Below are 24202 nucleotides of genomic sequence, written 5' to 3'. Positions count from 1 at the left end.
TAACTTGGGGGGTGTTGGAGCCCTGAACTCTTGGCATGCTGGGGACGCTCAGAGCATTGGTTCAACGTCTTACCTTTCTGCTTTACGTTTCTATGAGCAAGATCCACACAAAAAAGAGTGTAGCACAGCGGGACTGTTTTGTCATGAAGAAAGCTAGAATGTATGAAGGGAGAATAAAGGGATGTTGGAAACAGTCTGATGAGCACACAACTGTAACCTTTCTCCATTTTTATCTTCATCTCCTAAAATGCAGGCATTCAGAAGTAGAGTTTTTCCTGGATCTCTTTTCGCTCTACTCTCAGTTGGCAAGCTCATTAGTTCATTTCCACTTCAGACCAGCTTAGTTTTTCCGGTGATTCCAAATCAATAACTTTACCTCAAATACCATAACTCCTTAGCTCTGGATCAGCATTCCTAGCTACCCACTGCTGAATATTCATTTGCCTGTGAGTAAACCCTGTGGGCATGACATTTTTATGACCAAAGGTAACTCACACCCTCAACTCTATATAAGTTACTTCAGTGCCCCTGGCTGAGTGGCACAGCTTTGTAGACCGCATATTCTTTCCCATCAGTCTCCAAAGAACTGTGTCATCTGAATCAGTTGACTCACCAGTACCTGGTCAGTACTGCTGGTCCTTACCGTGCCTTTGAAAGTTGAAGCATTCCCACTTATGATCTCCTTATTCTATTCTGACTTTATATCATCTTCTAAACGATGTTATTTCTTTATTATGTTTGTTGGGTTGCTATTGTTTGCTGCCTCTCTTCCCACTTTGGGATGGGAGCTGCAAGAAGACAGCTTTCTCCCTCTCTAGAACATTGTCAAACAGCAAGCATTGCATACAAACATGTTGGATGAAGGGTGAACAACTGTTGGTGAAGAACAAAGAGTGGTTTTATCACTGAAAAGATCTTTACAGAGATTCAGTCTAGTTCTTAAAAGCCTGTGGTCTTTTGATATGTTTAAGTTTCTTCAAATCTGAAAAACTGGATCCCATCACATTAAGTCATAGTCATCACTGTTCTCTGGACCCTCTGCACACAGTGCTTGATCCATAGCAATTGCAGTATCATGTATTCCTTACAAAAAGACAAGTAACAATGAACTTCACAATCAGAACAAGCCAACTCAGCACTATTTAGTTGGCAGGACAGTGCTTAAGAGTTTGCAATATAGAAAACATAGTTTTAAAAATCATTGGACTGAGCCCAGGGACCCCCGTGGAGGAGTTAGGGGAAGGACTGAAGGGATTTGCAACCCCATAGGAAGAACAACAGTATCAACCAACCAGACCCCCCAGACCTCCCAGGGACTAAACCACCAACCAAAAGGTACACACGGAGAGACACATTGCTCCAGCTGCATATGTAGCAGAGGATGGCCTTGTCAGGAATCAATGGGAGGAGAGGCCCTAGGTCCTGTGGGCTCAATGCCCCAGGGTAAGGGAATGCCGAGGCGGGGGCAGGAGTGGGTGGGTGGATGGGGGCACACCCTCATAGAAGCAGGGTGTAGGGATAGTGGTTTTGTGGAGGGGAAACTGGGACGGGGGATAACATTTGAAATGTAAATAAATAAAATAACCAATAAAAATTAAAAATCACATCAAAATTTTGTTTTAGCTTAGATAATGGTCATATTTAAATGGAAATAAAACTTTTCCACTTGACCTAATAACAACTTTTCCATGTGATCTAATAACAAGTTATCTGAAGCAGAAAATGTTAGAGGGTTTTGAGAGGGAGAGAGGTGGTGGGTGCAGAGGGGAGGAACAAAGAAGAGAAAGAGACTCACTCTGTAGTCTCTGCAGGCCTCAGAATCATAATTGAAATTTTTGTGCTTTATCCTCCCACCCAGTGCTGGGGAACTTAGCTTGTAACACCATGAGCAGCTAAAAGTTTTCTGGGAGTGTCTGAATTCTGGGTCACTTCTGAGAGAAAGACAGAGACAGAGACAGAAACAGACAGAGATATTATGGAGAAATACACCCACTGAGAAGTCTGGTATTTGTATAAGCCACCAATGCATTTTCCTATGCTTTAGAGAAGTGACTTGGTCCTAGAAAAGCAGTTTTGCTTTCTCTATTCACTTAAGATATGTTTGCATCTCTGTGTCTCACTCTTTTTCATGCATCAGCACACTTTTTGACCTTTATCAGTGTATCAAATACCAGAAAACTAGCCTAGGTTTACCTTTTCTAGTCACAAACTGTTAAATTTCATGGGCTTTGCTTGGAAATAGGGTCTTGTCACCGTGCCCAAGCTGGCTTCAAACACTTGAGCACAAATGGTCCGTATGCCTTACCATCTCCAGAAACTATAGGACTTCAGACATTTATGTACCACCATGCCTGTGGAATCACATTTCAATTGTCTATAGATTCCAACTTGAAGGGAGACCAAGGTTTTCATACATAGTTATTGATAAATATATCATACAAATAGGTAACTAACATGTATTCCAACATGGTTCAGCAGTTTGGGGTTAGTCCCAGAGTACAAGATGTGAATACCAAGAGCACCTGAGTTCTTAGAACAAAGCTCACGCTATCTGAGACACAGTACTTAAATTCCTATGTGACCACAGAAATGCCTTAACTAACTATCCATCCCTGCAAAAAATGAAGACACTCTCCACATGTGCCATGGGTTAATGATATAGAAGTGGGAATAATAGTAGCTACGGTATTTATAGAGAAATGTTTCCCAGATTAATCTGTTGACTAGAGACAGTGTCCCAGCACTGGACCTCTGTTCCGTGCCAGCCAATTCTTAAGTTATCTTTGTATGTCATTCGTGAACATTCCAAGCTCTCGCTCGCAGACAGTTTCCCTTTCCTCTGGCATCCTCTGACCAGGTTTGAAAATTTACTTTCCCTGTAAATATGTTCCTATTACATATATCTATAAGAAGAATACATAGTATGTACTAAAAGGGCTTATGAGATGGATTAGCAGGTAAGAATGTCTGCTGCCAAACCTAATGACCTCAGTTCAATCCACAGACCCACATGGTGGTAGGAGAGAGAATGACTTCCTGAGAGAGTGCATATGCAAATACACACACACACACACACATGCACAGATGCTGAATTAAATAATCAAAAACCTTTAAGTTATTTATATTAAGAAATATATCTCTGGGTAACAAATTCTAGACCTCTATTGATTACTAGGCAAACTAGCCTGGTTGCCTTCCCTCTCTGTCTGTCCTCCCTCCCTCCCTCCCTCCCTCCCTCCCTCCCTCCCTCCCTCCCTCCCTCCCTCTCTCCCTCCCTCCTTTCCTCCTCCCTTCATGGACTTATCAGCAAACAGGGAATTGAATAGGTCTTTCTCAGGTAAGGAACCAGATCAATAAAAGAGCAGAAACTGAATCATTCAGACAAGCATTTTTTCCCTAGATCCGTATAGGCTTTACCTAACACATCCATCACGCACACAGTGCTTGTCCAGCCTCCCTGAAGACACATAAGTAATCTGCCAGAGAAGCATTCACACAGTTTTTCTTTTTCTTTTTTAAACAACAACAAATCAGAACAAAGCAGAATCCCTTGGACACATTTTCCCCTTTAGCTAGGCAGACGTGTAGCCCTTATCAGAGCCTAGGCCTCGTTACGAACACCTTCTGGAGGCTCCCTAGCTCCCAGAACTGGAGTCCAGGTCTCTGCTTTGAAGCTCTCCATAGGAAACTAACATTTTTCAAAATTGACACTGCACCCGTGTCTTTTCTTCTCACAGTCATAGTGTGAGACACACCAAAACATGTATCTCAAAAAAAAAAAAAAATCTAAGTAGTACCTTGGCTTCAGGAGACTCCGGTCTTCATGTGATTGTATTTACATGATTCATGGCTTCTTTGCTGGATTACTTCTACTACAGTAGTTTTCTAAACCATGTGCTGTGGACTGGGGTAAGGTTTGCAAGCTGGGTTTTCCTTCTGTCCATCTGATAGCTAGAAGGAGTTAGTCATGTCCTCTGTGCTTCCATTTCCTTACCTGTAATTTGAGGTGAACCATAGCTATCAGGATTGAGTGACACGATGCCTTGGAGGTGTGTGAGTAATCTCACACATTGTAAACACTCGGTAAATGTTGACTATTGTTTTTATTATTTAAAAATATTTGTTTTTAAAATTGTGTGTGTGTGTGTGTGTGTGTGTGTGTGCATTGTGAGTGTATCTGTGGATGGGTATTGTGCACACGAGTATAGTTGCCTACAGAGACCAGATGTGCACTGTCACCCCTTAGAGAGGGAGTTACAGTTGGTTGTGAGCTAGCTGCCTGGTGTGGGTTCTGGGAATTGAACTCTGTTTCTTTTTTTAAAAGATTTATTTATTATTATACATAAGTACACTGTAGCTATCTTCAAATACACCAGAAGAGGGCATCAGATTTAATTATGAGTGGTTGTGAGCCACCATGTGGTTGCTGGGATTTGAACTCAGGACCTTTGGAGTTGGTTTTCTCCTTCAATCTTTATGTGAGTTCTGTGTCTCGAACTCACATCCTCATGATTATAAAGTAAATATTTTACCTTTTAAAACTATCTCTAAATCCCTATTATTATTTTAATCTCTCTCTCCCCCTCCTTCCCTACCTGCTCTTGCACGCTCTCTCTCTTCTCTCTCTCTCTCTCTCTCTCTCTCTCTCTCTCTCTCTCTCTCTCTCTCTCTCTCTCTCTCTCTCGCTGTGTGTGTGTGTGTGTGTGTGAGTGTGTGTGTGTGTGTGAGTGTGCATGAGTACAGCGGGTACAGGTCAAAGGACAACCCTAGAGGTTGGTTCTCACTCTCTACCTTGTTTGATACAGGATCTTCTTGCTTGGTGTGTATGTCAGACTAGTTAACTCATGAGCTTACAGGGAGCCTTCCGTCTCTGCGTCTCATCTTTCTGTAGGGATACTGGGATTACAGATGTGAGCTAGCTAATCTCGCATGTGAGTCCTGGGGGATCCAAACTCATACCGTCTTGCTTGTCCAGAGACTGTTTTACCCACTGAGTTATCTTCCTAGCCCCTGTTATTTGTATTGACCTTTCTACTTTTCTAAACTAAAGAGATTCCCTATTCTATTAATTTTCCCTAAAACATCAGTTGATTCTTCCCTTTGAATTTTTGGTTTTGGTTTGTTTTTTATCAAGACATGATTTTTCTGTGTAGCCCTGGCTGTTCTGGAACTCACTCTGTAGACCAGGCTGGCCTCAAATTCATAGAGATCTGCTTGCCTCTGCCTCCTAAGGTGTATGCCACCACCAATCATTTGTTTATTTGTTCATTGTTGGTTTTTTGTTTTTGAGACAGGGTCTTACTGTATAGCTTTGTCTGACCTAAATCTGCCTGCTTCTGTCTCTTGAGTGCTGACCCATTGATTATTTTAATTGTTGTTCTTGTGCTCATTTTTAGCATGACTAAAAATTGCTCTTAGGGCTTTAGTATGAGGGTAATACAAAACATACACTTCAAAAAAATCTTTAAAAAAGGGGGGGGGGTGCAGCTAGAGAGATGGCTCAGTAGTTAAGAGCACTGACTGCTCTTCCAGAGGTTCTGAGTTCTATTCCCAGAAACCACATGGTGGCTCACAACTGTCTCTATTGGGATCTGATGCCCTCTTCTGGTGTGTCTGAAGACAGCAACAGTGTACTCACATACATAAATTAAATAAATCAATCTTTTTAAAAATAATCTGAAAGAGAAAATTTACTTGTTTTTTCCCCCCAGAATATTGGGATGGTGACATGAGGAAATCAATTGTGTGAAATCTTTTTCGTATTTATACTGGTTCCAAGTTAGTAGCTGTGCCCGCTCTGTGCTCTTTTGGGATATAGGCATTTACTTTTGTATTGCCTCAGATCTGACCTCATGGTGTGCTTTGGGAAAAGTCAGGATGTCCCACAGTTTCAGTACTGAACATACTGCTCCCCCCTCTATTGCTGCTCTGATGGCACTCCTGAACTGTCATTCTATATTTCTGTCTCCTACAAGGTCTGCATGTGGATTTCCCACCAGTCTCCTTTGTAGTTTTGGGACAGGGTCTTATTGTCATTTATTCCTGGCTGGTCTGGCACTAGTTATGTAACCCAGGTTACCTTCAGGCTCATTACAGTTCTTCTGTCCCAGCTTTCTGAGTGCTCAGATTATAGTCACATATCACCATGCCTGGATCCCCACAAGTTTCTTTCTTCCAACCTGTCCATAGCCAAGTCCAGCCTTATGACTTCCTACTATTACTGCTAATAGGTTTTTGTTTTCCGGTTATGCGAGTTCGAACATGGGAGTCCTTTTTCAGTGTCTTTTTGTTCTTTCTGGCAGTGCTAGGGACTGAACCCAGGGCCTTGCACATGTTGATCAAGTACTCTTCCACTGAGCTGCATCCTTAGTCATCTACACTGGATTTTGTATCAGTTTGCCACATTTACTCTTTCATTCCTGTCATACCCAATAAATTAAGGCCCTAGTATACTTAATACTACTTCTGCTTAATTTTATATCTTTTATCTATTTTTTTTTTTTTTTTTGGTAAGAGATTGTGGTTCTCTGAATGAAAAATGTTCCCCCATAGACTTGGATATTTGAAGACTTGGTTCCAAGTTGGTGGTGCTGTTTGGAGGGGTTTAGGTGGGTTCAGTATGTCATTGGGGGCAGGTCTTGAGGTTATATAGACTCACCATACTTCCAATATGCTCTCTCTGCTTCTGGCTTGCCTTTGAAGACATGAGCTCCTGGCCCCCTGCTTCTGCTGTCATGCCTGCCACTGCTGTGCCTCTCCACCATGTTGGGCTTTTATCCCTCCCGAACTATAAGCCAAAGCAAACAGTCTCTTTCTTCAATGTCGTTTTGTCACAGTGACAGAAAAGTAACTAATATAGAGAAGGCACAGAATCTCACTGTGAAACCCAGGCTGGCCTCAAAATCTTCGTGCTCCTACCTGCTGCAGCATTCCGTGTGCTAGGATCACCATGAGAAGGCATGGAGGCCATGAGAAACTGCTTTTCTAAACTCCTGATTGGCGCCCCCAATCCTCATCTCGCTGCATATTTATTCTGCAATGGGACAACGAAGGAGTCAAATATTTCACTTGCATTGTAGATCTTCCATAATGTGACCTCAAGCAAACTTTCCTACCTTTCTCCCAGTACATGAGTCAGTTAACTAACTGTTTATCAGGCACTTCCATTGAACTAACAATTGTGCTGCACACTAGACTAAACTTATCTGTGTTTTTCAGTTATCAAGTATTTACTGAGTACTTACTATGTACCTGGCATTGCAAAGTCCTCTTTCAGTTTATCCTTGAATTGAGTCTATGTTCCCATGGAAATTCAACGCCACTTGCAAACATGGAGATTTCTTTTGTACTCAATAAGATTCAAGGGACATTTATTTGGTGCAGTGGTGTGGTATATATTATTGAATACTTTTTTTGCATTTTCTTTTGTTCGTGTGATTGTGTGTGTGTGTGTGTGTGTGCGCGCCCGCGCGCCCACTCACCATGGTGCATGTGTGGAAACCACACTATAACTTGCAGGACTCAAGTTTTGTTCTTCCACCATGTGAGTCAGGCTTATCGACATATATCTTTACCCACTGAGTCATCTTGCCTTCCCCAGAGTACTTATTTTGGTTAAGTTTTATACTAGGTGCTGTTGGTAAAGGACAAAGTAATATCTAATTTCTGCCTTGGAGGTATTCATGATCTTGGAAAATGAATATGATAATGTATTGGGAGAGCTAGGACAGAGATTTGCCCAGGGAGGTCAGCGTCCTTAGGAACAAGAGCCTCCAACTGAGTCTGAGGGCATCCTGGGAGATCAGTGACTTTCAGTTCAAGCTTTGTCAACCAAGTAGAAGTTAATTTTGGAAGGATGGGGTACTTACTAGCCAAGCAGCAGCAGCAGCAGCAGCATGGGAAAACATACAGGAGAGACATTTGAACCATTATAGAACTACAAGGTGTAGTGTGTGTGTGTGTGTGTGTGTGTGTTTCAGAATATCTGAGGTAAATATTTCAGGGGAGGACAGACCGTAATAGTAAAGCAGCAGTCTGGGGCCACAGTGTTCCCAGCATTGTGCTCCATGTTGAGGGGCCAGAACTGAATGGGTGACACTAGAGCAAGGGTGAACATAGAAAAGCAGAGTGGAGCTTCAAAAAGTGCTGTCTCATAGGAAGCTGGGAATGAGTGACAGGGACTAAGGCAGAGGTCACACTCTTCCCAGAAAGGGTCAGATAAATACCTTAGGCTTTGCAGGCCCCAAGGCTTCTTTCAAAATTACCCAACTCTGCCCTTGTTACAGAAAAACAGCCATAAACAGCGAGCAAACAAATGGCACCACTTTTCCCAACACTCCACCTTGGATGGGCACTGAAGGCTTGACTTCACGTGAGGTGACTGTCACATCACAAAGGACCCTTTTGGGGTTTTATTATTTTTATTTAAAATGTCAAAACTGTCTTTAGCTTTCAGTTTGTTTGTTTGTTTTTTTATTTAAAGATGATAGGTTTCCTGTGGCCCTTTGGCCAGGGTCTGATTTTTGATAATACCCACACTAGGGGATGCAATCACAGAAAAGGTAGAAATGCACTTGAAAAGCTTCTCTCTCAAGCAAGAGTCAACACAGTAACAATAGCAGTGGGAAAGCTTGAAGGAAGGGCTGCTTATCAGAAGCTACCTGCTGAACATGTTGATAGAGTAGCACGGGACAGCAAAGGGGTCACAGAGCATGGTGGGGGTAGGGTGGATGATGATCAGAGCTGCTTCTGGAAGAGGCAGAAAGGAAAACAGAGGTCAAGCTAGACTGAGGGTCATGTTTCTGAAAGGAGGAAGCACCTTTGACATGAAGCTGAAGTGGGGGTGGGGGGCGGGAAGACATGAATGTGATATTGAATAAATTGGAGGGCAGAATTTTCCCAGAATGCTTTGCGTGTCCAGTAAAAAGAGAAGCAAGGCTGGAATTCAGAGTTGTTTATCTGATTATTGAAGTCTCTTAAGGGTGGTGACAGGGCTGAGAGGAAGATGGAAAGCCTAAGGACCAGACTCTCAAGTACTCTCAGTGCGTAGGAGTGACCAGGAAGTGGTTAGGTGGCGAAAATAAGGAAAAGAGAAGGTGACAGAGCTTCCCATGAAGGGTGTGGCTTTGAACAAGACGCAGGAAGCAAAGTGTCAGCTCCTTTAGGCTACAGGATTCATGGTGTGTACGTGCATGCACACTTGTGCACATGCATGTGCATGCACACACATGTGTGTGCATATAGGACAATAAAGTTGTGATGAAACGGACTGCCTCCACTTGAAACTGCTTCAGAGCAAGGAAATGGAGGGGATAAGGGACCCTGAGAGCAGCAACCGAGGGGATTAGGTGCTGTAGAAAGCACGCTGGATGGAGCGGACTGGCAGCAAAGAAGAGAAAGGCAGCTGGGAGTGAGAAGTGGGAACTGTGTGTTTGAGAGAGGATATTCCGAGGGGAGCTTAGGGCCATGGTTTTGACTGTCTGGTGAAGTTATTGCTGTGTAGATTCCTCCTGGAACCTTAACTACTATCAAGAGGCTGTTTGGTGCAAAAGATTAAGTTGTTAGAGCCATGGAAACTGGTGGGAGCCTGGGGTTGGAAGAGATTTGTTCATTGTGGTCGAGGAAACACACCTGTGACTTTGTCCTTAAGATCCAGACCCTTGTCAGAAGGTGATTTTTGTGCAGAAGCAAAATAGCCTTGGAGTGAGTGGCTATGCCCAAAGGAGGTAAGCCTGTTCTGAGGTGGGGGGTGGGGGAGGGGCATCCAGCTGGGTCTGAAGAGAGCACCCTGGGAAACTCAGGCATGTTCCTTTCCTGAGTTGCTTGCCTGTATACGGTAAGGTGCCCAGCCCTGTGTGGATAGGGAAGTACAGTTAGACAGGAAACAAGGGAAAGGAGGCAGGTGTCCATGGTCTTCTTGGGAAGACACATAGCCCCAGCTACTAATAGGAAGGAATAGGCCGTTATTGTTGGAAAAAAATATTCCTGGCCAGTCACACAGGACAACCATTCCAGAGTTGTTTTGATTTCCCTGAAGTTTGCTATCCTCACAGAGTTTAAGCAGTTTGTTACAGAAGAGGCATCCAGTTCGCTATCCTCACAGACCAGGTGGCTTGTAGTTGTTGTTGGGTGATGTGGCCCTGAGATGAAAAGGTTTCAAAATGGCATGCTATATACAAAATGGCAGGGTTGGGATAGATAATAAATAGTACTACTGATGTCATGAAGGCTTTGAGGAAGGATATATATTCAGAGAGGAAAGAATAAGCTAATTTAGAGGATAGACTTACTACCCAACAGATAGAGGCCTTAAGGAACAGTGGCAGGCCAGGGCTTGAGATGTGTAGCTTATTCGTGTAGAAGTGAAAGTCTAGATAAAACGAAGCCCAACTCACCTAAGGAGTGAGCCCGCAAGTATGGAGAATCTGAAAAAGTCCCCAAGCACAGCTCAACTATGGAGGTGAGCTGTGAAAATCTTACCTCATGAGTTCTAGAGGAATCTGCAGAAATTCCTCTTTGGGGAAAGGGAAATGAAAGGTAAGGAGTCAAATGGAAAAGAACCAGTGACATTTGCCTTAAAGTAACAGTAAAAAAGACAACAGGGGAGGTAAAAGCCCTGTACCAGCAAAGATTTCTTCCCCAAGGTAGCACAGCTCTGAGGTAAATCTGAGCACAAACTTGATTGCCTACTCTTTGCAAGGCTGATGAACCTATGTGTTCATTCCTGATGATGTATGACATATATTAAACATTGACATCCATAGAAAACCCGATTATATAGCTACATCTATGATCTATGCCTTTGTGTAAGTTCCTTTTTGAACTCTTACAGTGTTACTGTTTCCCCAATAAGGGCAGAATAAGGGGATCCCGATTTAAATTACAGAGCTGGAGATTGAGGCCACTCCCATGGGGACAACTTCTTATGCCTTTAAGAGACACTGGGGGACAATATCCAGATGGGTTATGAAGATCGATTTCTGTCCCCTTCCCAGCTGTCAGAATTGAATCCAAGTGGAGAGCGCGCAACCTGCGTCTGATGACACTGGCCCCGTGTTTCTTCAGCGGAAAACAGTGGATTAGATTCGATAAGTTTTCACTTTGGGACTGAGCTCTAGGCGTGCCTGTAAGTGGGTAGACAAGCCAAAGAATGGGGACGCGCAGGCGGGAGCTGCGGCGGTCACTTTAAGAGTGGAGGCCCTGCTGGGCGGTGCCTGCACCGCCGGCTGGGCTCTAGCCTCGCCCCTTTCCCGTGAGCCCACGGGGAGTGGTCGGACCACGGGCGGCTGCGGGTGAGGAGAGGGGCGGGGGGCAGGGGGTGGGGGGAAGACATGGCTGGGGCTCGGCGCGGCTGGCGGCTGGCGCCCGTTCGCCGTGGCGTCTGCGGGCCCCGGGCGCGTCCGCTCATGCGGCCCCTCTGGTTGCTCTTCGCAGTGAGCTTCTTTGGCTGGACAGGGGCTCTGGACGGCTCCGGGGGAACGACCAGAGCCATGGACGAGGAGATCGTGTCCGAGAAGCAGGCGGAGGAGAGCCACCGGCAGGACAGCGCCAACCTGCTCATCTTCATCCTGCTGCTCACCCTCACCATTCTGACGATCTGGCTCTTCAAGCACCGCCGGGCCCGCTTCCTGCACGAAACCGGCCTTGCTATGATTTATGGCAAGTGACTTGGACCCCTGTCCCCTAGCTGGCACGGTCCCTTTCTCTGCCTGCCGGTTCCTTCGCCTCCTGTTCTGGTCCTGCTCGGCCTACATTCTGCTCCCCTTCTCATTTCGTTTTCCACCTCGCCTTAAATCGTCCTCCGTTTCTCTGGCTCACCCCCTTTTATTTCTGCTACGCCCCCCATTTTTCCTATCTCGTTCTCAGCCTCGCCTCCCCATTTTCTCTGGCTCTCCTTGCTGTTTTCGCCTTCGACCCCACCCCCTTTTTCTCTGCTCCCTGCTGCCCCTTCTCTGCCTTCCAAGCTGGGGAGCAGGACCGGTGGGTGTAGAGGATGTGGGAAAGGGAGTCGGGTGCGGTGGATGGGATGGGGCTGGGGGCGGGGAAGACATCTTTGCAATCTCTGTCTCTGGGGTGTCAGTTTGTTTAAGGTTCGTTGAAGCTGCAGTAGTAGCTGTACTGCCAGCATCTGGCATTCATTTGGAACCAGAGTCGACCTTTACTTCTTGCCCAGCTTTTGCTATGCCTCCTTTCTAGGTGCAAATGATAACCTTACTCCCGTGGGACCCACACAAACTAAAAACCTGAAGTAGGCTACAGAAGGCTTAGGGCATTTTAAATATTGTCCTCATTTATTATACTATACCTGATGGGGAGCCTTAGGGTTGACCCTTTGGATTCAGGCTTAGGAAGTGAGAGTTATGGTAAGAGTTATGGTTCTTCCAGCCGCATGTTACGTACCATATGATGAGAATTGGCCAGCCAAGTGGTAATTAAGAACCTTCATGCATATGCATACGGGTGACTTGCTGTTGGCATGAGGTTATTGATCAGTTGCTGTGTAAATGATTTTGCTTCTTCATCTCACTGTGTTTTCTTTTGAGGTTATCTCTCTCTCTCTCTCTCTCTCTCTCTCTCTCTCTCTGTGTGTGTGTGTGTATGTGTGTGAGTGTGTGTGTTGGGGGAGGGACAGATGATACACGGGGGTGGGGGTGGAGAAAAAGAGAAAGAGACAGAGAGACAGAGGAGAGGAGGCAAAAAACAAACAAACAAACAAAAAAAAAACAAAAAAACCCATGGGCTTAGAAGCCTTTTGAGCCTCTCTAGTCTTGTGAGGGGAAAAGATCTTGCTGACAGTCTCATATCTGCCTAGGAGGGTATGGCTGAAGAGATGAGGGTAGACAGACAATCCTGTCTGTGCAGTGCATGTGTGACGATTATCTTCATTTGGTAGTCTTGAATTACTGAGGCAGCTGAGGTTTGTTCCTGACACTTGAAGATGGGCATGCGAAGGCTTGGAACTAAAAGGCGTTTTCTCATGCAGCCCCCACCCACCCACTTCAAGGAAACCCAGAGTTCTAGAATGTCCGTGCATATCAAGGGTGGCAATAAAAGGTAGTTGTATGGCTTAAGAAAATGCATGGACTCAGGCTCCCATTCCATTTGTAAGGTAATAAATTCTAAGCATGAGGACTGTCCCTGTTTGCTAGAATGTCAAAAATGCCATTCAATTTGTAGTGCCCCTTAAGGCTAATTGGTCATACAAACTATACATTTCATCTCCTTTCTCTGTGTGACACTGTATGTGACTTGTTTACTATCTTCAGTGAACATATACTGGGTAGTTTATTATTATATATTATGTACAGGAACTATAGACATGCATATAATGGCATTTGAACTGTGGTTAAGTGCAAAATGAGCCTTATATTGTTAAAATAAGGGCTTGATCACAGATAAGCTCTTTCCTATTGAGAGAAATGGTTTGCCATGGTAGTTGATGGTACGAAACTTCAGACTAGGGACTGGCATATTTAAAGGACTGATTGTGAGGGTCATGAATATTGCATTTTATTCTTTTTGAAAAAATTTTTTTAAAGATTTATTTATTTATTATATGTAAGTACACTGTAGCTGTCTTCAGACACTCCAGAAGAGGGCGCCAGATCTCGTTACAGATGGTTGTGAGCCACCATGTGGTTGCTGGGATTTGAACTCTGGACCTTCGGAAGAGCAATCGGGTGCTCTTACCCACTGAGCCATCTCACCAGCCCGAAATTTTTTTTTTTAAGAAACCAGGATGTGGAGAGAAGAATAAGTGGGCAAGAGCACTGGCTGCTCTTCCAGAGGACCTTAGTTCAGTTCCCAACCCCAACATAGTGGCTCAGAACCATCTATAACTTTAGTTCCAGGGACTCTGATGCCCATTTCTGGACTGTGGGCAGCGTGCACACACAGATAACCAACATACATGTGAGCAAAACATGCATCCACACAAAGTACAAATACATTTAAATTCTATGTCTTTAGGCTTTTAAAAAGAAATGTAAAAACCATTCCCAACTCTTGAGCCATGTAAAAACAGACTGAGGCCTGAAGCTGCAAACCCCTTGAGAGTCAGCCCCAGATTTCTGTTCCACAGAGCCAGCAACTCTGTGTGATCTTAGCAAGCCTCCGCTCATCTTTTCGTCTTACCTTTGTATTGGGAATAAATGATGAGAAAACCCTTTTTGTTCGCCTAGTTCTTGACTCCTGAGTAAATGCTCAGTAAATGATAGCTGTTCCTGTTGCTGTTGTAGCTGTGTGTTCTCAGGGTCAGAAAAGTGTTTTTTCCTTACTTAGTCTTACAAGACACAAACAGTATGGCTTTTTTAAAAAATCAAATAGGGACTTTGGACGAGCCTGAAAATGTTTGTTCTTTGCTATCTCATGTCTGAAGTAGGAAAACACAGGATTGCTGATGACCTTTAACACTTCTACAATGAGAGTGAATAGTGCCTTAGTAGTAATATTCCATGAGGGAACAACAAGGGTATCACTTGAAAACCATGAGATTCAAGAGTGTTAGTCTAGGAGTCAACCCTGGGATTGGCTTGGCATTCCACAGCTTGTCCCACTTTCTCATGAGAAATGACAACGGACTATGGAACAGTTGGGTTCCTAACTCCCAAATCCAGCTCCCGACTAAATGGGATTGGAACGACGTGTTTCAAAGGTTCAGCAAACTGAAGAAAAACACTATTTATTTAATAGAAAGTTATCAGGTCCTTTTCTGTAGCCCAGGCTAGTCTTAAGTCCATGGCAAATTCTGCTTCTGCCTCCCAGGGTCTAGGATGACAAGCTTTCATTGGCATGCCTAGCTCATTTATCCTTGTAAGAAGCAAGTGTAAAAAACTTAAAGCACCGCTGGAATGTGCTGGGGTACACCTGTGATCACTGAACTCTGGAACTTGAAGCAAGAAGATTGGAGGCTGTCGTGAGACCCTATCTCAAAACAAACAAACAAAAAGTAAACTTAAGTCACCTGTGTGGTCAGTTTCTAGATTGTAACATAGATTAATAGTTGCTTTAGTTAAAAGCACCGACTCTGACATGTGTGGGTATACAATGGAGACCAGAGCTCAGCACTGGGTACCTTCCCCAATCATTACTCACCTTGTTTTTTTGAGATGGGGTTTTCCAGTGAACCTGCAGCCCATGGGTGTGGCTAGAGTAGCTGTCCAGCAAATCCCATGGGTCTCTCTGTCTCTACCTTTCCAGAGCTGGGAGTGTAGGTGTGCTCTGATGGAACCCTGTTGGTACATGGGCTTGGGGGACCCAAATTCAGAATCTGTGTGGCAAGAACTTTGCCAATTGAGCCATCTCCCGAAGCCCTGCAAACACAGTGTCAAGGTGCCCACGTGTTTTGCTTATTGGACTAGCTTTCTTAAGAAGCTTAAAAGTGAGTCACTGTTAGTGAAAATCGTTGCCATCGTTAATTAAGTCTGAAAAGTGTTCACTCACTGCACTGTGCTTGGACGTAAGAAGCAAATGACAGAAAAATATTTGTTTTGCCTTAGAGAATCTTGCTTAGTTAAGTCCTAGGATAAACTGTTAATTTTGTCAGTAAACATTTATTATTAAATGTCTGTGCTAGGTGGCATATGGTGAGAAATGCATGTTCATGCCACATTCCTTGGCCTCAAAGTACTTAAAATCTAGTGACTTAATAGATAGTGTTTGCTGGGCAGTGATGGCACATACCTTTAATCCCAGCACTTGGGAGGCAGAGGCAGGCAGATTTCTGAGTTCTAGGACAGCCAGGGCTATACAGAGAAACCCTGCCTTGAAAAACAACAAAACAAAACAAAACAACAACAACAAAAAGATAGTGTTTATTGATGATTACAATGTGTTAGACTTTGTGTAATTCACTTTAAGGAACATTTCGTTTAAACCTCATAACCCCATGATATGGGTACTCTTTATTATCTTTCTCATTTTACAGACATGGAGATTAGTGCTCAGAGAGGTTAACTGGTGAACTGCTTGATATCCTAAGTTTAGTTAGGATTCAAAAAGTCTATCTGGTTTTAAAGTCCCATTTTCTTAGCCAGTAAATCACAACAGCTGTCAATAAAAGCTTTGACTTTCTTTGCTATCTTGAAATTCAATTAGCCATTGCCACAGAATTAACAGTGTTGTTTTAAGAGATTTTCTTTTTATACATATAAATGTGTTGTCTTCATGAATATCTGTGCACCACATACATGTACTGCCCTCAGAGGCTCAGGACAGCATCAGAACCCCTGGAGCTGGAGTCAAAGATGGTTGTGATCTGCCATCTGGGTACTGGGAATCAAACCTAGGTTCTTTGCCTGAGAAGCAAGTGCTTTGAAGCTGCTGAGCCTTCTCTCCAGGCTTCTATACCAGCATTTTTGAAACAAGTTATAAATGTTTTGATGAATGTATGCAGACTTTCTCTAGGGCGCCCTGGGCATTGAACCCAGGAACTCACTCATGCCAGATAAGCATCCTGCCACTGAGCTAGACCTTCATAGATAGCCTTTTAGTTTTTGTTTTAAGACAGGTTCTCACTGAATATCCCTGAGTGGCCTCAAACTTGCTCTAATTCTTCCTCTGTCTCTTGAGTGCTGGGACTATAGAACAAACATTTCTTTATTTAACTTCATTATTATTGTATGAATATGTATGTTTGCATTATGAGTTGTGAGTGCCGGCATGCATATTCCACAGTGTACATTGATGGTAGGAGGATAACTTTATAGACTGCTTTCCAAAGACTGAACTCAGTCCATTAGGCTCCTGTGGCAAACATCTTGCAGGCCACAAACACTTCGTAAGGGGTAGAAATTTTTATCAGTTTTGTCTATATTTAATTCTTCAGTGATAGTACTTTCATATTTTTGAGCTCCAGAGTTTTCAGGTGCAATAGGCAGGAAGACTGGGCTGGAATTCCTGAGAAGGTGGTGTTCCATTATCTAGAGAAGCAGACAGTAGTGGGCCCAAGTTGTGCTAAATTCCTTATCACCAGGCACGCTTGCAGCACAAGCAGATCATGAATGCATGGTAGGGGTAGGCTTCTGTTTTGTGAAAAGTATCTCTTGTTGCCTGTTATTAATTTAAATTTTATAATATCAATATATTCTATGCCTCCATATGTGTAGGATGCTAGAAGTTTCTGCTTTATCTCCCGGACAAAGCACTCTTTTGTGACCTTCCTCTTTACTAAGAATTGTTTTAATTCCATGATTAGGATTTGACCTTTTACAGACTTGAATTTTGTTGATCTGTCAACATTTTTTCAGAGATATTTCAATTTTCCAGATGCTGTAATGAAAGGATCTGTCTTATTTCCAGCATAAGTAATTGTTTTGCATGGTGTTGTTTTTACTTTTCCAAAGTGTGTGTTTCAAATCTACTCAAGTCCTGGGCCTGGATCAGGGCACCTGATGTTTCAGTGTAGCTTCAGGCATGCAGAGGAGCCAGTGCATACTGTTCCTTGCATTGGAAAGAGTTTATGCTTCTGTTTAATATTTATAGTAGCTAAACTGTGAGGCTTTTTCTTAACATGTAAATGCAAAGGGGTAACTTTTACTATGCCTCTCCGCTGGGAAATCTTTTGGTATAAGAGAGAAAAAAGTTATCACCTACACAGAGGGATTATATGGATACGGCCTTTATTCCCTCCTAGGTTATATCTATCAAGGATTGCTGATATCCTGGCACGATGTGCTTCCTTATCTCTCCCTGTCTATTTCTCCTTCTTGCTCCCCCTCTCTTTCTCTGTCCCTTTTCCTGCTTTCTTTCATTCATCGTATCATGGAGGTTATATAGACTTAAGATCTTTCTGCCTTACAGATGTGCTCACCACACCCAGTTGTGTTTGTACAACTGCTGTGTGTGTGTGTGTCTGTGTGTGTGTCTGTGTGTGGTGCTGGGGTTTGAACTAGGGGCTTTCCACCAAGATATACCTACCAGTCCAGTAGGTACAGAGGGTTTTAAAGTGATTCTTCATTTTAGGTCAGGACATTGGCCAAAATATTTTTTCAAATTCATATTGTGCTGTTCAGCAAATCATCATTGCTGCTTACCTTAACAAACACAAGTGGTGGTTGGGAGTTAACTATAAGGACCTGTTTTCTTTTCTCCCTCCCCTTTCCCTACCAGCTAAGGCTTTTAACTTCCCCATGGCTTTTACCACTTAATTCTTTTTATACAATACATTTTGATCATATTTTCCTTTACCCAACGCCTCCTAGATGCTCCTCACCTCCCTACCCACCCAACTTCATGTTCTCTCACTCAGAACAAAAACAAAGCAAACATTAAAACAAATGAACAGTAAGGTAAAAAATAATGAAATAAACGACCTCAAATGAAACATGGAGTCTGTTTTGTGTTGCTGAACTGCTCCTGGGCCTGGGACCCGGCCTGGGGTGTAGTCAGTATACTCAATGACACTATATTGGAGAAAACAGATTTTCCCTTTCCTAGTAGGAATAACCTGCAAATAGCCTCATAGTTGGGGTGGGACTGTGTCTCCATCTCCCCTTCTCAGTGCTGGGACTTTATCTGGTTTGAACCTATGCAGGTCTTGTGGATGCTGTCACAGTCTTTATGAGTTAGTATGTGTATCAGTTAATTGTGTATACAAGATGCCATTTTCTTAGAATCATCTACTACCTCTGGCTCTTACAATCTTTCTGCCTCCTCTTCTGCATAGATCTCTGAGCCTTTACGGGAGGGGTTTGATAGAGACATCCCATTTAGGGCTTGGTGCTCTAAAGTCTCTCACTCTCTTCATATTGTCTACTTGTGGATCTCCATGTTAATTTCCATCTGCTGCAAGAAGAAGCCTCTCTGATGAGGACTGAGTCATTTCCTTTTCTTCCTGAATGCTTAGCCACCACTTCTTTCTTTCTTCTCACTCCTAAGGTTTTTTCTCCTTACATTCATTATCAGTTCCTCAGTTCCTATTGACACCACAATGTTGGTTGTTAGGGATCAAACCTAGGGCCTACATCTGTGCTTTCCCCCATACTTTTTGCTCCCAGATGATTATCTCATGCAAGTACTAACTTCTACCACTGATTATCAAGTTGGGGCTCCCTACTTGCATTCTAGACTCTGCACATCAAACTTAGCATGTTTGAACCTAAACTTAGGGGACTGGAGAGATGGCTCAGCAGTTAAGAGCATTTGCTGCTCTTCCAGAGGTCCTGAGTTCCTGTGTCAGGCTTCTCCCAACTGCTGATACTATAGCTCTAGGTATCCTTCTTTTATCTTCCATGCCTGCCTATGACAGGCAGATTCATACATAAGAATCACAATCTTTTAAAAACTAACTTGGCATTTTCCTCCTGTGAAGCCATTCTCTCTGACGTGTTCCCACTTCATTAAATGGCCCTGCTTTCTACCTGTCTGCTCTGGCCAACGTAACCACCTCATTGACAAGTCCATTAAGACTCCTCTAGTCTTTCATTTCATTCTCCCTAGCCTATTCTACTTAGCCACCAAAGCTTTCTAAAACCTACTATCTTCCAGCCACCCCCCCCCACACACACACTTCTGGCATTATTCTCTTACACGAGGTCCAAAGCTCTTACTGTCTAATGATTGTAGTGTTCACCTAGACAACCATTTAGATCCTTTCAAGTCTAGACCAATATTTTAAAATAGAACTCTAATGTCAAGCTCATACTGAGAACTCATGATTTCTTTTTGCTTTAGGACAATAAAGTCCAAGCCCCATCCATTCTTTAACACTTGTGGTTGTTTATGATTCGGTTCCTGCAGCTCTTACAAATGTCACCGCTTGTCAGCTGCTAATGTAGCCACAGTGAAACACCTTGTGATTCTCCTTATCAGTCTTATTGTGCTATTTCTTGAGTAGATATATATTCTACTATGTCTATACCTATTTCCTTAGGTGACATTGCTGAAAAAAAAAGCCCTCTAAGGTACCATTCCCTTAAACTTAGTTAACTATTCTCTGTATTTAGAACATCTTGTGTGTGTGTGTGTGTGTGTATGTTACATAATGATTATTAAAATTGCCATTTTTGCTAACTGGATTGATAAGTCTTTGAAATGGACTGTGTTAGCAATTTATATCTTAAATGAATGGATGACCAGTCAGAACAAAAGGTCATAGGAAGGTAAAAATCTAGTTAGTACTGTGACTCTTGGCCTTAAGGAAAGTTCCAGAAATATGAGTTCAGTGTGTAGTTGAGATATATGCATATAATGGAATATCAGTTTGCCATGCAAATGGAAATTTGATACATTCTACAGCAAAGGTGAATGTTCAAATATTATACTAAGTGAAAGAAGCTAGACATGAGGCCATACATCATAGGATTCCATTTATATGATGCCTCCACTATATGTAAATCTATAGAGATGAAAAGGTTGATTATTAACTTTCAAGTGTTGGTACTTACAGGGCTAGACAGTTAGCTTAGTCAGTAAACTACTGTGAAGGCATAAGAATTTGAGTTTGGCTTCCCAGCACCCAAGTAAAAGCTGGCACAGTGGCATGTGTCTCTGAGGGAGGGCAGAGACAGGCAGATCCCTGGAGCTCAGTCTAGCCAAAATCCATGAGTTCTAAGCTCAGGGAAGACCCTGTCTCAAACAATAAGGTGAAGACTAGCTGAGGATGACACCCAATGTTAACCTGTATCCTCTACTACCACATGTCCACATATGTGCATGCATGTGTGCACACACATGTATATACTCTTTTTTTTTAAGTTAAAAAGAACCAAAATTAGAGTTTGTGTATAGGGGAGTAGGGAGTATTGTAATTTTTTGGAGCATTGAAAATGCTTTGGAATTAGTGGTGATTGAGTTACACTTGTGAATATACAATTTGTGAATATACTAAAGGTCACTGAATCATAGAATTCAGAAGGATAAATTTTCTAGCATTAGAATTATGTGTCAATAAAGCTATCCCTAAGCATTGCAGTTTATCGCTCCAGTTTTATAGAACCCAGAGAAGTGATTAGATCTGCATATGTGTAGGAGTAAAACCTCTGTGCTGATTCCACAGGACAGGAATCAGGGCCTTTTCTTTCACGTATTGATTTTGATGTGGGCATTTTACATTTTAATCCTGACCTTTCAGTGGTAGGAGAATTAAGTAAATCTACAAATAGTATATATATTTACTTTGCCATTTATTAAATATATATTATTTGATCACCTATGTGTATGTGCTTGGGAATAAATACAAGGAGCATATGTTTGTCTTTTTAACTGATGGATGGGGTTTTTAGAAACGTACCCTTTTGTGGTCTTGGGCTCAAACCCAAGGAGCGTTGCTAAAGAGAGACTGCTTTTTCCTTCTTGCTTGAAAGCAGGGTCTAATGTAGCTCAGGCTGCCCAGTAACTCACTATGTAGCTCAGGCAGGCCTGGAACCCAGTCTTTCCTCAGTCTCCTGAACGCTAGGATTATAGGTGGGCACCAAATTGGCCAGGCTTACAAAGAACACATTTCCAGTATGACTCCATTTTCAGCTCGATGACACTTAGAGCATAAGCTGTGTATTGATGACTTGAAAGTATTTCCTCATTTGGTTACTTTCCTTGAATTATGAATATGATGACTTAGATATGGAGTGGCCTTTACTGTTACTCTAAGGCACGTTTCCCCCCCTGTCCCACTGGATTACATGAAGATTGGACTCTTTGACATAGGAATTCAGTAGTACTTCAAACTGTGACAGCAATTTGGTTTGAAAATTGGTTCTGATTCATGAAGGACTGTCATCAGAAAATTTCTGTTGTTAATCTAGAGATATGTACTGGGTACAACTAAGCAGTTTCTGTGAAAAGAGCTGACGCTTCTTTCATTTCCAGGTCTTTTGGTAGGCCTTGTGCTTCGGTACGGCATTCATGTGCCAAGCGATGTGAATAATGTGACTCTGAGCTGTGAAGTGCAGTCAAGTCCAACTACCTTGTTGGTCAACGTCAGTGGAAAATTTTATGAGTATACGCTGAAAGGAGAGATTAGCTCACATGAACTCAACAATGTTCAAGATAATGAAATGCTTAGGAAGGTAAGTTTTCAGTTGAGGGGGATGTTTGGGTTTTTAAAAGCTGTGTAAGGAGCAACTAGGTGAATCTTCAGAAAAAGAACTACCTGTTTTGTTTTGGTTCTTTTTATTTTTGAGGCAGCGTCTTGTGTTGTGGGCTGCCCTGGAATGGGCTACAGAGAACAGGCTGACCTGGAATTTGTAACAGTCAGTCCTCCTGCCTCTGCCTCCTTGGAGTTATACACATGTACCACGTACCTCTCCCAGGTTGTGCCACCATGCCTAGCTGCAACTTTTTATAATTAAAATAATAATAATTAATTTAAAATGGAATAAAACCTGTTAATAAATGTAATGCTCTCAGGAGATAGACTGAGTATATTTTATTGTCACGATTAAGGCTAAGATCTGTAACTCTTTATTTTACTGTGTGTGTAAGGTTTTTATAACTGACACTGTCCGGGACCTGAGTTCAGAAGAATGCATACGCATATTTTCAGTTTACAAATGGTCCTATTGCTTTAGCACATCGAGTTCGTTTAGTTCTACCAGTGATTCCACCAATGCTTCACTGGATTCTTTCATGCCTTGCTTGTATTCTAGACAAATATAATTTCACCTTTCTTTGATTCATAGTCTTGCACAACTTCTGGGATCCTAGTGAGAGCCTCGGGTATTGTAGCATGCTTCCCATGGGAGGGTGGCTTGCAGTCTCACCAGCTCTCATGATTCCTGGCTGTTCTACTGTTTCTCCCCCGAAGCAGAACCACTTCACACATCTGTCTGTTTTCACCACCACCCCTCCTGTCTTCTGGTTAGTTCGACTTGATTTTTACAGCCTCTTAGTTGTGTTTCTGTTGGTTTAAAATTTTACAAACTCAAAGTGTACTTTAAAACCAGAGAATAGCAGCCATGGAAAATGGCCAGTTTCTTAAAACTCTAGTAAATGCTGCTTTGCGTTCATAGCAGCTTCTCCTGCTGCCTTTAGAACAGAAGGAGGTCATCTGCACTGTTAGAGCAAATAGGATTTAAAACGAGTGGAGCTGTGAGGACTGGAAATGTTGGGCTGTATAGAGAGTTTTGACTACAGTATTTTGTTATGTAGCTTTAGATTCCCTGAGTACCAACTCGGTTTTATTTATCAACAATGAGTATAACCTGGATTTCTGTTTCTAGATCCAGGCCTCTTTTTGGATAAAGCAAAAATATGTTTATATTTTCTCTACTTTTTAAGATTTTTAATTTTTTTTTGGAGACAAAGCCATGCTATATGGCTCTAGCTGCCTGTTAATCTGTAGTTCAGGGTGCCTTTGAGCTCACAGCAATTCTCCTGTTTCAGACCTGTCTCAAAATGCAGGGATTACAGGTGTGTATTATTGTCTTCTACTAAGAATTTAATATAATATTTTAGCCTGGTTTCCATAGAAACTGAGTAACTGATTATTCTAGCATTGTCATCCTGTCACTGGAGGAAAAGAAGAACAACAGCTCTCCTCTATTAAAAACTATTGTGTGTAAAGCATGCAAGAACCGGATCCCTATCTAGAATATTGACTTTTGAGCTAGCATGTAGGATAATACATATGTGTCATATTTGGCTGTAGTTTGTTTCCCTCTTCTATTGCCCTCTTCTGTGTCCCCTGTCTCCTCTCATACATGATGTATTCGACTACTCTCTTTTTCCTCTCCTTATCTTTTTCTACTTTCATATCACACACACACATACACACACATACACACAGACATACACTAAGAGAAAATTTGCTTAAGGGGAAAAGAATCGTTGCCAAGTATATATCAATGAGAATATTAAAATCTAGGATATGTAGAGAATCACCAAAAAACACCCCTCCAAATCTATCCAGTTAATGTGCTAATAAAGTAAATAGTTACCAAAAGAGGAAATAAAAATGGCCAATAAAAAGTGTTCAGCATCAGAGAAATGAAAATGTATACTCCTACATGAAGTGTTTTGAAGTTGACATAGAAATGTTCTTGCTGTTGACCAGTTTAACCTTGAATTCCTTCCTTTTGATGATGTAGTGAGATATTCTGAAGGAAATAATCGAAAAGAACTCTGTGTCTTAACAGGTTACTTTTGATCCAGAAGTCTTTTTCAACATACTGCTTCCTCCTATCATATTTTATGCAGGGTACAGTCTCAAAAGGGTGAGTACTTTCGAATTTCCTACACTTTGACCGGCCTTAACTTTCCCGCGCTT

General features: G+C 42.5%; 1 protein-coding gene across 2 annotated transcripts in view; it reads left to right on the top strand.

The window, feature by feature from the left end:
• The first annotated feature begins 11330 nt into the window (after positions 1 to 11330).
• Slc9a6 (solute carrier family 9 member A6) overlaps positions 11331 to 24202 on the top strand; it is a 52334-nt gene continuing 39462 nt past the window's right edge. For both annotated transcript variants that reach the window (XM_021152678.3, XM_029473306.2), the window contains exons 1-3: positions 11331 to 11658; positions 21805 to 22004; positions 24072 to 24149. In XM_021152678.3, coding sequence (XP_021008337.1) covers positions 11331 to 11658; positions 21805 to 22004; positions 24072 to 24149 — 606 coding nt within the window. The remainder of the gene's footprint in view (positions 11659 to 21804; positions 22005 to 24071; positions 24150 to 24202) is intronic.

The sequence above is a fragment of the Mus caroli genome, unplaced genomic scaffold (genome assembly GCF_978045245.1).
Source record: "Mus caroli unplaced genomic scaffold, Mus_caroli_1 scaffold_5, whole genome shotgun sequence".
NCBI lineage: Eukaryota > Metazoa > Chordata > Mammalia > Rodentia > Muridae > Mus > Mus caroli.
This window is presented reverse-complemented; position numbering and strand designations above follow the sequence as displayed.